The sequence below is a fragment of the Manihot esculenta genome, chromosome 13 (genome assembly GCF_001659605.2).
Source record: "Manihot esculenta cultivar AM560-2 chromosome 13, M.esculenta_v8, whole genome shotgun sequence".
Lineage (NCBI taxonomy): Eukaryota > Viridiplantae > Streptophyta > Magnoliopsida > Malpighiales > Euphorbiaceae > Manihot > Manihot esculenta.
The window spans coordinates 34,160,148-34,176,179 of record NC_035173.2 but is presented as its reverse complement, the minus strand read 5'-3'; the positions used below and the strand labels follow the sequence as shown (position 1 = coordinate 34,176,179).

Below are 16,032 nucleotides of genomic sequence, written 5' to 3'. Positions count from 1 at the left end.
GTGCAGGTGGGTTCAGTTTCGATTTGTTTTAACCTGATATTTTAATATTTTAATTTTAATTTTGATTTAGTTCGACCAATTTCAGTTCAGTCGTCAATTTTCTGAAATAAATGAATTGTATTTCCTGCAGAAAGCATTTTTCTATTTGCTATTTGTTTACAAAAAAAAATTTAAATGAAATAAATATAAATGTTTGGATATCAAATACTCAACAACAGGTTTGCTTTTGCAACTTCAACAGAAGGCAGCTCTCCTTCAAACTATGGTTAAGAATGTATGCAAAATAAATCAGTTTCTTTACTGATTTTTAATCGTCTAATCATGTATGTTTAATCATTTCCAATATCTGCAAACTGATCAAAATTTATTGTTCAAGAAATCTTTTTAGATTTCCATGAATCTATTTCTCTATAGATGCCACTTCCAGTATGCATGATCCTATACTGAAAGAACATTTCAAATGTTTAAAGAACATAGGCATCTGGGCATAAAGCATGTAATAAAGAATCCAGAATGCAAAAATTGCAGGAATGCTCTAAATACCCATCCTGCGAGAGTGAGTTGAGAAACTATTGAGTGCTGCGGGTGGATGTCCACCATCACTCACATTCATGTGGCTCCTACGCTCCATATTTCATAGAGAAACTGATTATGCACCATGTTTTAGAGCACCAGGTATATCTTAGAATTTGCTGAGTTCATGTACTTACAGTTAATAGCAGTTGTTCTTGTTTATTGGTCGCATATTGTACTTTCAAGGATTTGTTGCCACTACACTTCTGGTGATTCTGAGCAAAGACTTGGGATGTTGCAAAAGTATGCTATCGACTTCATATGGTCAGTTAATTGATCAAGAATGGAGTACACATTGCACGAAACTTCGAGTCTTTTGTCATCAACCATGAACTCATATACACAGCCCTCAATCTCAACTGAGCTAATTGCTCTGCACTTGATGATTTCATGGTCATTCATTAGTTTTCGAATGTTCTTCATGTCTTCCCATCTTCCAGCATCAGAGTACAAGTTCGATAGAAGGACATAGACACCAGAACTGTGTGGCTCTGATTCCAACAACTGTTTCAGGATTTGTTTCCCTATCTTAACGTTTCCATGGGTCTTACATGCACCAAGTAAAGCACCCCAAATCACAATATCAGGTTTCATTGGCATTCCTCTTATTAACCTAATAGCTTCATGTAATTGACCTCCTCGACCAAGAAGATCAACCATGCATGCATAATGCTCAATTTCATATTGAATCCCGTAAACAGAGCTCATTTTGTAAAAGTAATGTCGCCCAATGTCTACAAGACCACTATGACTACAAGCAGAAAGCAACCCTGTGAAGGTTATCTCATCAGGACAAACACCTTCAGCTTGCATCTTTTCAAAGAGCTCAACTGCCTCTGGTCCACAACCATGTAATGCAAGGGCCCCAATAATAGAATTCCAGGACACCAAATTCTTATTCGGCATCCTGTTAAAGATATCCATGGAAAACTTAAGACCTCCACATTTTGCATACATGTCTATAATTGAGTTACATAAATTAACACTAGGTGTACTACAAGTGCTATGTATGTAATCATGGATTTTCTTTCCCATGGCTAAATCACCAAGTTGACTACAGGCTGGAAGAACAGAAAGTAGGGTAGCCTCATCAGGCTTCACTCCCAAATTATTCATCTCATGGAACAGATCTAGAGCTTCCCGCCATTGACCACCCTGAACATAACAAGAAATCATTGAATTCCAAGAAATCACATTCTTCACTGTCATCTGGTCAAAAATTCGCCGAGCAAATTCGACAAGCCCATTTTTAGCATATGCACTAACCATAGAGGTCCAAGAGACCACATTTTTATCAAGCATCCGCTCAAAAACTCTTTCAGCTGATTGCAGTTGCCCACATTTTGCATACATATCTAGAAGAGCGTTTCTCACAATTAAATCTATCTCCATCCCCGTTATCTCAATATACAAATGCACAAACTTGCCCAGAACTATATCACGGTTCTGTGAACAGAGTGAAAGCAAGTGAACCAAAGTAAACTCATCAGGCTCCATCCCAATTTCTCTCATCTCGTTAAGCAATAAAAACGATTCTTTACGCCGACCCATTTTGGCGTACCCACCAATTATCGAATTCCAAGAAACCAAGGTCCTATCAGACATATCATCAAACACATCCCGCGCATACTGTATAAACCCACAGGCAACATATGCATGGATCAGGCCGTTTTGCACACAAACATGAGACCCAATACCCAATTTTTCAGCGTGGCCGTGGACAAGTAGGGATACCCAAAACGCGAATTTCGAAGCGCAAGCTTTAAGTACAAAAGGGAGAGTGAATTCATTTGGAGAAAGACCACAATCAATCATTTGGCGATACAATAATATAGACTTTATGGGATCATTACTACTGGAGTAACCCCTTATTAGACTATTGTACATGAATTTATTGGACTCAGGACTTTGATTAAATACGAGTTGCCCATAGTCGATATTACCTGCATCAGAAACAGCACAGAAAGAGATTAACTTGCCGAGAGTGAAAGTCTCATTGACGAGGCCATTGAGGATGATTTGGGCATGGATTTGCTTTATTTCTTTCATGGAGGAACATTTGTGCAGGAGTGCATGAAGAGTTTCATGAGTTTGAGACTTGAATTGGTGGAATGAGCTGAGAGTGTGGTTAAGGCGGGAAGCAACGGTCAAATATTTGAAAGAGAAGAGCATGGCAGTTGGGCATTTGATCTAAGTTGGGAATTCTGTCTATGGCTATTTGTAAAAGAACAAGTGGAAAAACTTGAATAAGGTAATTCACTAGGCAAATAATTTTGAATTAATAACTTGACAATTTTTAAATTAAATATTTAAAATAATTTATTTTAGTATGAAATTGAATGTATTTTTATAAATTCAATCTAATCGAAAACATGTTCAATTAATATTCTTAAATTTATTATTTATAACAAAATACATTTTTATTATATATATATATTATTTTTCCAATAAAGTTAATTTTTTATTATTCAGTCCTAATAATTTAATAAAATTAATCATTTAGTCTATCTATTTTTAGAAATATATTAATTACTCCTTTTCTTTTCAAACCATTAACTATTTATCTTTCAATAGTCACAAGTAGAGTTCAATTCAATCTCAATCATTTGAAATTGTGTAGACAACTTTGAAAGGTTGGCCCTGGCCAGCCCCTCGTTAAGAGATGAAAAAGCTATTCAACTAACCTTGGTGATCCAAACTTGTTCAACAACAAAAAAATTGCCTTTACAATCTGGAGCCACATAACATTCTTTTCTTTCTTTTTTTTTAACTCATTACTTGAAATATTACCCAGAAAACAGGGCCGTTTCAATTTGATTCTGATTCTGAATCGATCCTTAACCGGTTCTGAATCGACCCTTGGCCGGTTCTAATGCTCACCATAACACTTAAAATACTATTAAACAATGTTTTTCCAACTAAAATTAAATACAGCAGAAAGATGATGTGAATATGATGGTAAAGAGAATACTATTAATCAATGCCCTTATTGTGGGTTCTATCAATTGTTTATATGAAAAAAGAATGACCAAAGTACAATTGCAATGCATATGAAATTATACACCAAGCATATGGCTATAAGAGAACTAATTTAAAAATCTCCAGAGCTAAGAAGTCTCAGTTTAAACCTTAGTCGGAACTTTTTTTTTTTAAAAAAAAAAGAAAACTATGGCTATTCCAATACACAATGAGAGAACTTCGCTGGGGGGGTGGGGTTCACATCTCCACATTAAGCAAAGAAGGTAGAAGCCAAAGATTGAAGAGAGAAGAGGCAAATGACAGAAACCAAGACAGGAAAGCCATAGCAGCAGACAACTGATACCTGCTACACAATGTTACAGGGCAATATGAACTTCCAGCATCATGCAGAATATCTGTAACGCTTGCTGTTGAGCTTGCTGCTGCTAAAGATAGAAATGATAAAGCCTGTGATACAATCAAGTGGTAATATATAATTCACATTTTCTCTTTTTAAAAACAGTCAACTTTAGAGAAAAAAAAACACTGCATACCCAATCTCCAATGACAATGGCTGACAGAATTCTTGGTTGATGAGGTAAAAATTTAACAAAGACAGAATATACATCCACTAGCACCAGTGTTATACTCCATGGAATAACAAGACCCATGATAGTCACCAAATAGCTGTCAGAAAAGGGACAAGTAATTATGAAAATCGCACAAGCTGACTTGATTGTTCTATCATCTGAGGAAAATTGAGAACGTCATGACATAAATTCTTTCAATTCTTCAGAAGGACAATTCTGATCAAGGGGCAGAAACAAATTCATAAACCAAGGGATCTTTACATAGAAAATGGAACAACAATTACTATATTCACTTTATTTGCATCTAGATCACATAGCAAATTCAGTAGTTCATTGAAAATCCATAAATTTCAGAAAATTTCATGGGCTAGATACTTGACCAGTATTTTTCGAAAAAAACACATTTTTCAGAAACATTATCAGAAAGATAATTTGAAGAGAATAACTGCAGCTAGCTCCAAGTGAATTGGATTCACTCCGTACCGGATACATTGGATATCAACAAGTTCCTTAGAAGATTGCTAAAGGTTTGAGCACCAACAGTACTTTTCATTTAGAATCAAGAATTTTCACAAAAATTCAATTTAATTGATTCTTTTCTTACAATTTTCTTGTTTGGAATAAAAGAATTCAATTTTTTTTAACTTAAAAAATTTCATCATGTATGAAAATGAAATTATACATAATTTTAATGGAATTCATTTGAATTCTTTTCATATAAAGTCATTAAAGTCATTCATGCCAAACGAAGTGTTAAATTCTTCCAAGTTTGAACACCTTAACACTATATTAACGGCACGACATGTTTTAAGACATTTTTCAAAACTGAAAAACCAACCAGTGAATTTCTCCATATCATAGAAATAGAAATTGTGATAGAGATAATTCAAAGTGTTTAAGCAACAAATGTAAAATGCACTTTGATCCCTAATTGCTAAAATTTTGCCTTTGGCACTCACTCACATCTCCAAATGTTATTCCTACACCGTTCTCCCTGTCTTAAAAGACTCTCTTATGAGCTCAATTCAGTTTCACCTTTATATCACTGATCTTTATCATCTTTCCCTTGTATTAATCCTAAGGCCACAGCTGATAATTAACCAGTAATTAGGAGGAAAAACAAAAGAAATATACAGCAAAGAACAGAACAGTTGATCAGAGAAAATATTCTGCAGCATCAAATTGCAGACAATAACACAAACAGAAAAGAAAAGAGGTAAAAGATAGATATGGGTATTGAACTAAGATCAGAAAATGATATATTTTCTATCAAAGTGCAGGAAAATAGAATCAAACAATACCAAAAAGCAGTATAACTGTAGAAGTCAATGCCCAAACACATGAAGAGAAGGGAAGCAGTTGAGAAGATAGCCTGACCCAATCTCAGAGCCAAGCTAGCGCTTGTCCCCATTGCTCCAGGCACCTTTTCCATCTTCCAACACCACTTCTCTGTCCTTCATGTCCAAAAATTCATTCCCCTGCAACTTTTTTTATCAATCACGCAAATCAAAAAGAAAAAAAAAATTTAGAGGGAAAATAATCCAGTTATTATGATTTTGCAATTGTGGGTAATCAGAAAGATTTAGGATTTGTGTTCTGGTAAATGAATTTGGAAGGAAAAATGAAAGCCAGAGGAACGTAATGGCAACGCTCGCATTGAGAGCTGTCTTCTTCTCTGGTTCTTCCAATTAGAAATTTGGTTCTCAAAGATTTAAGCGTGAAATAAACTGGCGATGGATACGTGGATTAGTGGGGCCCCTTGATAGCCCCATTGGCAATTAGGTCAGAGGTTCAGTTTGAGTTGGCTGCTTGCCTGCCGCCCGCCCGCCGCTCCAGAAGGTGACGCACGCAGCCACAGCGGGGGTGAGAGAGTAATGATCCACTGCCATTTTTGGGCTTTTTTTTCCCGAAAATTAATTAATTCGTATTTATTTTTAAATGGTTACTGACTTCTTGTTCGCGTGGTATAATTAGTTTTGCGAGAAAAAATTTTAAATAAATTTTTATAAAATATTATAATTTATTTTTAAAAAATTATTTATAAATTTAAAAAAAAAAGTTATTTCATTCTAAACAGAAAATTAATAAAAAAAATTAAATTGAATTCGCATAAAATTTTTTATTTAAAAAATAAAAGAAAATTTAAGCAATTTTATTAAAAAATTTTAAAAAATATTTATAATTTCCTCATTCACTCTAAAATTTATAATTTAATCTAAAATATGTGATTTAATTTTATATTTAAATAACATCTATTTGATATATAATTAAATTATAAATTTTAAAATAAATCACATATTATAATGTGAAAAACTAATAAAATAATATGATATTTTTTATTTTTCCTAAATTGTATATATCATTCATTAATATACCAAATAAGTTTTTATATATTTATATTTTAAATTTATAAGAAATAGATTTAAAATCAATAAAATAAAATTGATTAATTAATAATAAAAAAATATTAGTGTTTTATAATGCTCAAATTTTATAAATCAACAAATCCAACATTTACATGGTAATAAATTAAAACCTTCAAATTGAACAATTTACAATAAATTATTAACAAAAAAGATGTGAAACTTAATAATCAACAATATTTCAAGAAGAGTAATAGATGATTTATGACCACAGAATCAAAAGCAATAAAGTTTTGAGATGGGATTTTATGGATGGAAATTGAATGGTTGGTTGATTAATTATACTTTCTTAGGCTCCACCAAACACAGAATGGACCTTATCATTGGCTTCAATTTATTAATATTAATAATTCCATCTGATTCATATTCACTAGTTAGAATTTAGGAATATTATATTTTGACTATTCATTAAAAAAAACATGGAATATTATATTTTGACCATAATTATTAAATTATTTGAAGCCTAGTTGCCTCTTCCCATAAATTCTTCTTAATTTTTGACATGTCCACACTATGATAGTTTATTAACTAAACTCAGTTTATCATATTATTTATACATTAAATTAATTAAATTATTTATGCTATTTATATTTTTTATAATTATGTAAAGGTAAAAAATACTGAAAAGTAAATTATATATTTATTCAAACTGTAATATTATATAATAAATTACTTAATTTATGAATTATATGGTAAAAAGACTTTGAAATTTCTCCATTAATATATGCTTCCAATAGTATTTGATCATCTCAATTGGGTAGAGGAAAGTTTTAGCAACACCTTCAACACTTTGCAAAATCTGATCCAAGAATATAAATACACAAATTCATGCAAGAAAAAGAGCTCTACGACTCAAGCTGAGCATACCAAATTCCCTGGATCTTGACCTCCTTTGGAGTCTTTGCTCCCAAATCAGTATCAGATGGCTGATAGCTTTCAAACACTCCAATAACTTCTCCAGTGTCAGGATTGCTTCCAGTGACACTAAGTGTAATTTTCCCCGTTGATGATGAAACATTCTTATTATTCTCTTTAGCTAGCTCTTCCTCGTCTCCTCTACCTCCTGCAGGCAAGGCAACTGCATTATCATAACCTGTGGAGCCACCTCTGCCTTTTGGGTCCAAGAAAGATGAACCTCGGTAGGATGGTACAAGAAACTCTCCGCTAAAGCTCTCTGGTTTCCCAGTTGCCACCAACTGTTTGATGGTGAAAAGAAAAGGGACACGTTCACCACCAGGAAGCTGCACAGTTACAGCAGCATAATCTATTCCATCTTTCTCCTCAAACTTCACTGTTCCATCAGGGGAGACTTCGAAAGGTCCCTCCATTTCGTCGAGAGTGTAGGTCAAGCGTGTCATGAGCTTAGTGTTCTGGAACTCTGGTGGAGCATTCTTGTTTACACCTTCTGCCTTGACTGTGAATGAAGTTGGCTCTAGGCAGAATTTCTTGGCATTGTATTTGCCAGGTTTGAAGGCAAATTTGTCTACTCCACTTGCAATTGTTGGGCATTGGTTTGCAGTTCCAGTTCCCTTTACTTCCAGATATGTCTTGCTTTGAATTTCATCATAGGTTAGCCTCTTTGGGACTCCTTCAGCACTTGCTCCCTGGAAAAAATCTAAGTGGTTACAACAGGGCTCGCCTGTTAATCACTAATCAACCTTCTTCTGGTTAATTAAGGGTCTTAGCCAGAGACTTTAGACAGTTGCATACAGTTTTCTCAAGCACAACCTCCGAGAAGCTGATCTAAGATACTAATTAGATAAATGAAAATATCGAACTCGAGGTCTCTTCACTCTTAGCTATGAAAAAATATACAGATGAGGGACATAATTCTGTCCAAAAGAATGTGATCGTGCTGATTAATTATGTCGAAGCAGATATAGTTAGAGAATTAATGGGCTAAGGGGAAAAAAGAAGTGTACCGAAACCACAAGAGCAGAAGTAGCAAGAGCAAATCCAGCAAGCTTAGTAGCATCAACACACTTTTGAGCCAAGTCCTTAAGGTCAGATTGCAAGGAGCAAGTGATCCTAGCATTACTGGGGTCCAACCCAAAAGCCTTTGACACAGTCTGGGTAGACCTGAGCTGGAGGCTGCTGGTCCTGGAAGGCATCCCTCCTGCCTTGGTGGGTTGCAGAAGTGTAGCAGCTGCTTGTGGTGTGGCTGCCATAGTTTCAGTCTCCTTGCTTCTTCTACCTCTGTGTCTGTGTCTCTTGTGTAAATGGATTCCCTATGAATAATAAGGAATAGAAGTGTGTTGTTTGTGTGGGGAGTTGATGGATTTGGTGTGAGTAAGATAAGGGATAGGATAAGGCTTTCTCTTATTGGTTGATTGATGAAGGTAGTGAAAATGGCTATGAAGTTTGCCACGTGGCATGTGTCTAATCTGGGATATAGATACTCTGTCAGTCAGAGTGGATGATGGCATGTACCTGAACTACTTCCACAGTCTACCTCCCTGGCTTGTGTGCGCTGTAGGACTCGATTTTAATTTGAATTAATTTAATTTTAATTTGGTGAAGACAAAACCCTCAACCATAGACAAAATGAAAAAAAAAATTCATGTGTTTATGTATGGTTGATGATCAAGACTGAGTGAGAATTGTTTGAGACAAAATAGCAAGCGAAACACCTTTACCTGTAGACATCGAATGAAAACAAAGTAAAAAAAACTCCAATCTCAATCAGATCCTTGGCAATAACAATTAAAATCGAAATTAACAATTAAAACAAGAGTAAATTCCATCTCAATTTGGACACTTGCAGCCAATATCAAAGGCCAACACCAAAATTTGATAAAAGAACAAACAGATAACAAACAAACCCATCTCAACTAGAGGCTGAGGTCGAGGCCCTTGTGAACCGCACCCTCCAGATGATGTGGCCTTAACAATAGAGCTGTTTGAGGTAAGGTGTGGCCTTGTCAACGTCGTGATGGAGCGAGCGAAATAGGAAAATGGCGATGCAAGGATGGGTTTAACTTCGATAATTAAAGAAACTGGGCTTGGCAAAAATATACAAGGCACTTCACAGTTTTGCGTATCTTCCCTTTCTGCTCCTCAATCGTAATAGGCCAATCCCAAGAGTCCATCCGCTGACAGCCTCTTTACTATGTAATGGGAACATTCATTAATCACTTTGAAAAATATGTTAGTATTTTAATATGAATTATGATATAAAAAAATTATTAATTAATCACTCAAATATTTAAAAATATTTAAATTTTACAATAATTAAAATTAATAAAAATTGATTAATAGACTTTTTTTTTTTATACAAATTATAAATATTTTGATATGTTTAAAACCAATGAATTATTCAAGGAATTGAGTTTACTGTATAAAACGACCATAAATTTCTTCTTTTTGTTTTTTCTTAGCTTCTTTGATTGCTTAACTTATAGAGAAGCTCGTCTTTCTATCACCTTTTTTTTTGAGCTGCTCGTCTTTCTATCACTCTAAACCAGGAGATTTCAACCCAAATGATCTCATCATTAAGTCCCTTCCTCATCTCATTATACATGCCAAGTTGGACGTAAACTGTTTTCTCCAATCTGCTTCAAATAGATATAGATGGACTTGTTCAATTTTGCTCAAGTGGATTTGATTAGCTTAAGGCCAAAACCCCAATCAAGTGTAGTATTAATTTGCTCAAAAACTTTTAAATCCTTAATCAAATTTATCATTGATTAGCTTAAGGCCAGTCACTAATTCTCAAAAAGTAGATTGGTCATGACCGAATGACATTGTAGTAATCTCAATTGAGGAGAAAGGGGCTGGGTCGGCGAGCAGCTCAAAAGTGCTTGAAGACTATCATAGGCGACCCTCAATGCATTAAATGAGAGGTTACTTCTCATCATTGCTGCAAATTCCTTCTCCCTCAAGTCTCAACACTTGGGAAAAAGGGATTTGTAATACAAAAATCATGCACACCATCGTTTTAAAAAAAATTTCTAAAATTTTAAACCAAATTCAAGATGATAATCCGACTAATTAAATCCACGAGAATAAAAGACAAATAAAAATAAAAGCATAAATAACAGGCGTTCAGAATGAGTAGGAGGAGTTAAAATCATCATATAGACATATGGAATATCTCAATCATCACTACCGCCCGCCTTTCATCAGCAATAATTTTTCTTTTTTTTTTAAGAAAAAAAAGAACCATTTCATAGAGGTAGAGCTATTTCTTGAACAAAAATATGAGATCATAAACTAAAAATAGGGAAAAATAAAGAATAGCAGTGAAAAGGATTTCTCTCAGACAAATGCCTCGATTTGTCGTCACAATTGAAAGAATGGATTGATCGGACTCGTCATCTTTTTTTTCTTCATCACCGAGAAACCCTAATCATTATAGCTGAGTAAAACGAAAAACGAAAAAACAAAAAGCAAAACAACAAAAAAGGAACAGGAGGGAAGAACTCAAAGAAAAGTAGGCCTTCGTTACCATTTTATAGGCAAAGACTGATACAGCTAGGGTTCCGTTTTGCTCTATTCTCGTTTAAAATTACCAATATACCATTGATTTACCTCTTGCCCTCATCCAAATTCGAAACTCAAAGCGGCTACGACACGTCGGATACTTATCGAAATTTTTTTTTATTAATGTTATACTTTTTTATTTAATTGGGCGGGCCTAATCTAACTTGGTAAAACTTTTGAGGCCCATATTTTGATCAAGTCTATAATTAACTAAAAGTAATAAATCAATTATTAATTTAAGGGTGAATACCATGGAGTGAGTTTTAATGTCCACTTGATTGAGCTTTTGCTAAATTAATTGCGTTACATTTTATTATTAATAAAAAAATTAATCGCATTACTTTGCTTAACATAAAATTAATTGTAACACCACATTAGCATGCAATAACCTTTTGACGAACTTCAAATATTTCCAATCCCATGGCGATGGATGGGTTGGATTTTAGAGTCTGAATGGGTTGTCTTGGTTTTTTTGTGGGTGGGACTGTTTTAATTTGATTTAATTGATTTGATTTAAGGGTTGGGTGAGTTTTTAGTGGGCCTTATATTCAATCCTCTGTTGTACTCTTTGCCTTACACAGACCTTGTAAAAATGTAATTTATAATGCATTTGTCCAAAAAAAAAAAGAAATTTTATATTATTATGCATGACTTCAATTTTTTTAAAAATAACTTTTTTAAAATTAAAAAAATAAATTATTTCCTTGCAAATTGAGAGAATCGACGGAAAAAGACAAATTAATTTTTACAAAACTCTCGATTTCAAAATGGGTATGAGTTCCAACAATTGCTATCTAAAATGGAGAACTTCCCAATTCCAGTGTTTTTGAAGGTTATGAACCTCAAGATCAAGTCCATTGAGCTACACTTCATTTGCACTATAGGTGGCCTAAGAGACAAGTATGAATTATCAAATATTGCATTCATTAAAATTAAAATAATTAACCTGAGTTATCATTAGCAATAAGATTTCAAATATTAGATACAAATTTAGACACGACATGAAAATGATTGTTCAAGTTCCAGCTGATTAGATGAAGTGAAGCACCAATGCCCATACTGGGTAAACTAACAGCAAGATAATACCAAGAGTGTTTGATATTCCATGGGATTGAGTGAAGGAGTTTCTGAATCCACCAGATGCCCTGATGTGCTCTTGCAGTAGGTAACAACCAATGAGGAGGCATATCAAAACACCAACCCAGCTGTCCTTCAACGTGTCCGCAAAGAAGTTGGGAGCCACAACTAGAAGAAGAATCAATGATCCTGGCATCTCCAGCCAATCTGTCAATGGCAATAACCAGGGATTAGGATTAAGAAAAAGGAAAAGTTAAGGCACTCAATTGACACATGAAAATCATAGTTTATAGCCCCTGATACTCTGACTTCTCATATTGTACGACATGATATTTCATAGGATACGACATGAAATGTGTCTGACATATTTCGTACATTCAGACATTTAAGTGACATAATTTCAGTACCCATAACTAAACTTAGATCCATATTTCTGTCTGACAAGTCCAACATCGGAATATGCACCTATTTCTCACACTCATATTCGAGTCCGAATAACCTAGGTTATAGCTGCAGCAAAATCAAGCCAATATGGAAATCTACTTCCGCATGTTCTCACAAATATTGTATGGGCACTAGGTAAATGTTCATTGTTCATAACTGAGATTTAGGAAGCATCTCCAAAAGTTACAGAGGTGCACATTGACCAAAGCTAAAAGATAATAGCTTATCTCCCAAATTATCATAGTACTTTGGGAAATTCTGGTTCTCTTGAGCAACACAGCTCATTAACAGTCAAATGGAGGGGACAAGGCAAAAAGAAATTTGAGAGGGCAAAGCTAAATAGAGCTTGAAAAAAGAGCTGAACTTGATACCTGGGAAGTGTCGAGGAAAGAAAAGCCTGAGCACCACTGCAATGAAAGCAATCCATTTTCCGACCTCACCTCTGTACAATTTAAAATACAGATGTCAATAAATAAAGTTCAGGAGAAGGTAAGTGAAAAATTGAAGAGCTCTATAAGTTTATTATCAGAGGAAGTTAATACCTTAACAAATTAAATATTGCTGCAGGAAGACTAAAGAAAATGTAAGGGACTAAGAGAGAGGTCAGTATGTTCGTTCTCCAGTTTGTCCGATCCAATATCAGCAAATATCTGCATTGAACATTGAAAATTGTCAATAACTTGCAAAATATTCACATGCTAAAAGAACATGATATAGAGCAGAACACATAGAGTTCATATCAATTAGAAAGCAACTAATAGAAATATGCAGTTGCTAGATAATTGATTTAGTCAGAACCAAAATCCAAATGTTTTTATTCTACTTGTCAAGTGTTGGACAGAATCTAGGCAAGAACAAATGCAGTCAAGAAGAGACTAGGCTTCAAAAGCACCTAAAATGAGATATAATCCTTATATTTCTTTCATCGAATCTCCCAATTCAAGAAGGAAAAGAATATTAAACAGCATCGGATTACTTCTGTTTTTTTTTTCCCCAAGTTTTACAAGCAGGAAACTCGCTGTGTAGTCAAACAATTTAACTCCAACAAGGAACCCAGCATAATAGAAGAACCCAATCACATCTTATTTGAGAAATAAGCATCTTTATCAACGCCATAGTCCTGCTTGAAAATGGGTTATCCATCCAGCAATCTGTCCATTAATGGGATTTCTCTGTTTTCATTTTTCTTTTTCAAATTTACAAATAGCCAAAATTGACACAAACTATTATCCATAATTAAATATTGTTAAACTAATTTTCTATGGAAACATCGTCAAGGTGAAACCTCATTAATCACAGCAATAAACAGGCACAATTACATCCTACCAAAGCTAAATTTCAGTAACCCAAGTATGAATTCAAAGTGACACTCATGACTCCACCCAGCAAAAACCCACAAGAAGAAGAACCAGCAGCATATAAAGATAAAAGGGAGAGAGAGTGAGACTCACATGGCAGCAAAAGAAGCCACCCATTTGAGAAATGAAGTACCAAAGCCGAGCCCACCCAGCAGAGCGGCATCATTGATGAGTCGCTTGGCAGCAACCTTGAGCTCATTGAGATCAGACCGGATCAAATCGGCTTTTACTTGATCAGTACTCATTTTCAAGTACTCCGTCCTCCCCATATCCAATCGATTTCCCTTCCCTTTACAAAATGTTTCAAGTTTTGAGATCTAAAACACAAGAATTGCAGCGGATATCAGAGTGGGGATCAAAGAACAAATTGCGTCTGAGCAGCTTCGTAGCTGGATAAATGTACAGTTCTGGATGAGGACGTTTTGGCGCGTGAGGTGGGACCTTATTTTTAGCGAAAATTAAAAATTAAATATAGTAATTAATTAATTAATAAAATGGAACGGTGACGGTGAAGTTTCAGATCCTTCCTTCCTCCTTAGTTCTTGTTCTTCGCTGTTTTTCAGGCCGTTGACCGTTGGCATTACGTAATTTTGCACGTGGCTTCGCTTGACTCGATCCTATCTCACGTTTCCACGTCCGATCCCTCCCCCCATGAAATTCATCCATCGTTGTTTACCAATTACTCACATGAAAAATATGTTGAGAGTTTTTAGTTAATAGAATGTTTTGTACAAATTGATAAGTAATCATTTGTTATGATAATAATAGAGAGGATAGGAAAGCGAAATTGTGCTATTGCTGAATAAAGAAAAAAAGTGGAAATATGAGGACACAACATTTACAAGAAAAGTGATTAAATTTAAGATAATTTTTTTTAAAATTATGCTAATTAATAAAAATTGGATGGAGAGACTTTAGCTTGATAAAATTAAAATATACAAATTAAAATATTAAATTTAAAAAATATATCAGTGTATATATTATTTTAACGTAAAAAAGAAAACTCTTAAATTTAAGTTGAGAGGACTTCAATAAAGTAAATGTTATAAGAGTTTTATTTTATGATATGGTTTAAAAAAACATAGTATTATTAAAAGTTTAAATTAAAAAATAATGAATAAAATTATCTCAAGCATATTATTTATAAATAAAAAATTATAGTTAGAAATAATTTATTTAAAAAAACGAATCTCTCCAAGGTTTGGTATCGTTTGACTAGTTCTGTTATTTATTTATTTTTTATTTTCTTTATAATGAATTTTAAATATTGTAAAAATAAATTATAATATTAGACATTTTTTAGTTGCAATCATATCATGACTTTTTTTTTTTCCTTCGTTTTCCTTTCCCTTTTCTCTCACCTTTTATCCTTCTTGCTTATTCACTTCTACTTGCAATTGGATTAATATTAAATAAGTAATTCTTAGTGAAGGCGTATATTCATAAAACACACTGATTGCATTATAAAATTTACTCAAGTATAATTGAGATTACATTAAGAATTAAAATATGGATCCTATTTATTTGAATGTGGTGGAGAAGTGTAGGTACTAGGCTGGCAGTTGTTAGATTAACCATGGAAAGTTTGCTTGCAGCATGTGTTTCGTGAAGGTAATAAGAGGGTTGATCTTCAAGTTGCAAATAAGATATTTACAATAAACACAGGATAACTGAGAAAGAATATTTCTAATAATACAGTATTAAAATTATTTCATATAATGATTACGTTTTAATTATTGATGGTGGAGTTATATGGATCCATAATATAATGGATATAATAAAATAACGGTTGTATTCTAAAATTTTTTGCACTCTAGACAGGCCAGCAAGTGTTTCCATCTCTGATTCTTTATATGTAATAGCTTTCTTGGACGACTGCTGCACAGGATGCCCTCTTCTAATTCAGAAACTTCCGATGACTTTGCTCATTCTGAGCAATTCTTTACTTCTTCCACAAGCATTGCAGCTTTGACTTGCAAATTGATATAAGGGGTTGCTCCTTCCTTGTCAGATTCGGTTAAACATTACTTCATTTTTTTTTATCAGATAAATATATTTTCTTTTAAATTAATACATTTTAACGACAAAAATAAGCATGGATCTACCCAACAATTTCTGAAGCTTCTA

General features: G+C 33.9%; 4 protein-coding genes and 1 non-coding gene across 5 annotated transcripts; all 5 read right to left on the bottom strand.

Annotated features, from left to right (window-relative positions):
- Positions 1-304: 304 nt before the first annotated feature.
- On the bottom strand, positions 305-2,869 carry LOC110629653 (pentatricopeptide repeat-containing protein At2g22410, mitochondrial). The gene has a single exon (XM_021776727.2). The coding sequence runs from the start codon at positions 2,743-2,745 to the stop codon at positions 772-774; it is 1,974 nt and encodes a 657-aa protein (XP_021632419.1). The 5' UTR covers positions 2,746-2,869; the 3' UTR covers positions 305-771.
- A 659-nt stretch (positions 2,870-3,528) lies between these two features.
- Positions 3,529-6,027, bottom strand: LOC110629566 (CASP-like protein 5C3). Its single transcript, XM_021776591.2, has 3 exons — positions 5,423-6,027; positions 4,086-4,218; positions 3,529-3,999 (listed from the first exon to the last, which is right to left on the bottom strand). The coding sequence occupies exons 1-3, from the start codon at positions 5,551-5,553 to the stop codon at positions 3,790-3,792; spliced, it is 474 nt and encodes a 157-aa protein (XP_021632283.1). The 5' UTR covers positions 5,554-6,027; the 3' UTR covers positions 3,529-3,789.
- Positions 6,028-7,229: 1,202 nt separating this feature from the next.
- LOC110630259 (oxygen-evolving enhancer protein 1, chloroplastic) lies at positions 7,230-8,837 on the bottom strand. The gene is made up of 2 exons (XM_021777669.1): positions 8,467-8,837; positions 7,230-8,148 (listed from the first exon to the last, which is right to left on the bottom strand). The coding sequence occupies exons 1-2, from the start codon at positions 8,710-8,712 to the stop codon at positions 7,390-7,392; spliced, it is 1,005 nt and encodes a 334-aa protein (XP_021633361.1). The 5' UTR covers positions 8,713-8,837; the 3' UTR covers positions 7,230-7,389.
- Positions 8,838-10,594: 1,757 nt separating this feature from the next.
- Positions 10,595-14,356, bottom strand: LOC110629490 (cold-regulated 413 plasma membrane protein 2). The gene is made up of 4 exons (XM_021776478.2): positions 13,999-14,356; positions 13,090-13,197; positions 12,919-12,989; positions 10,595-12,310 (listed from the first exon to the last, which is right to left on the bottom strand). Exons 1-4 carry the CDS (start codon positions 14,172-14,174, stop codon positions 12,057-12,059), a joined length of 609 nt encoding a protein of 202 aa, XP_021632170.1. The 5' UTR covers positions 14,175-14,356; the 3' UTR covers positions 10,595-12,056.
- On the bottom strand, positions 10,797-10,884 carry LOC122721664. The gene has a single exon (XR_006348368.1). It is a non-coding gene; the product is annotated as a small nucleolar RNA SNOR75 (small nucleolar RNA).
- Positions 14,357-16,032: the final 1,676 nt, after the last annotated feature.

What these genes read in the sequence shown, in the direction of transcription:
- LOC110629653 (XM_021776727.2), bottom strand. Translation starts at nt 2,745, where the DNA reads ATGCTCTTCTCTTTCAAATATTTGACCGTTGCTTCCCGCCTTAACCAC.
- LOC110629566 (XM_021776591.2), bottom strand. Translation starts at nt 5,553, where the DNA reads ATGGAAAAGGTGCCTGGAGCAATGGGGACAAGCGCTAGCTTGGCTCTG. An exon ending in TACAGTTATACTGCTTTTTG is followed by an intron (nt 4,219 to 5,422) that starts GTATTGTTTGAT and finishes CTTTTCTGACAG; the next exon opens with CTATTTGGTGACTATCATGG. An exon ending in CCATTGTCATTGGAGATTGG is followed by an intron (nt 4,000 to 4,085) that starts GTATGCAGTGTT and finishes ATTGTATCACAG; the next exon opens with GCTTTATCATTTCTATCTTT.
- LOC110630259 (XM_021777669.1), bottom strand. Translation starts at nt 8,712, where the DNA reads ATGGCAGCCACACCACAAGCAGCTGCTACACTTCTGCAACCCACCAAG. An exon ending in CTTCTGCTCTTGTGGTTTCG is followed by an intron (nt 8,149 to 8,466) that starts GTACACTTCTTT and finishes GATTTTTTCCAG; the next exon opens with GGAGCAAGTGCTGAAGGAGT.
- LOC110629490 (XM_021776478.2), bottom strand. Translation starts at nt 14,174, where the DNA reads ATGGGGAGGACGGAGTACTTGAAAATGAGTACTGATCAAGTAAAAGCC. An exon ending in GTGGCTTCTTTTGCTGCCAT is followed by an intron (nt 13,198 to 13,998) that starts GTGAGTCTCACT and finishes TGTTCAATGCAG; the next exon opens with ATATTTGCTGATATTGGATC. An exon ending in CTTTCCTCGACACTTCCCAG is followed by an intron (nt 12,311 to 12,918) that starts GTATCAAGTTCA and finishes TGCCATTGACAG; the next exon opens with ATTGGCTGGAGATGCCAGGA.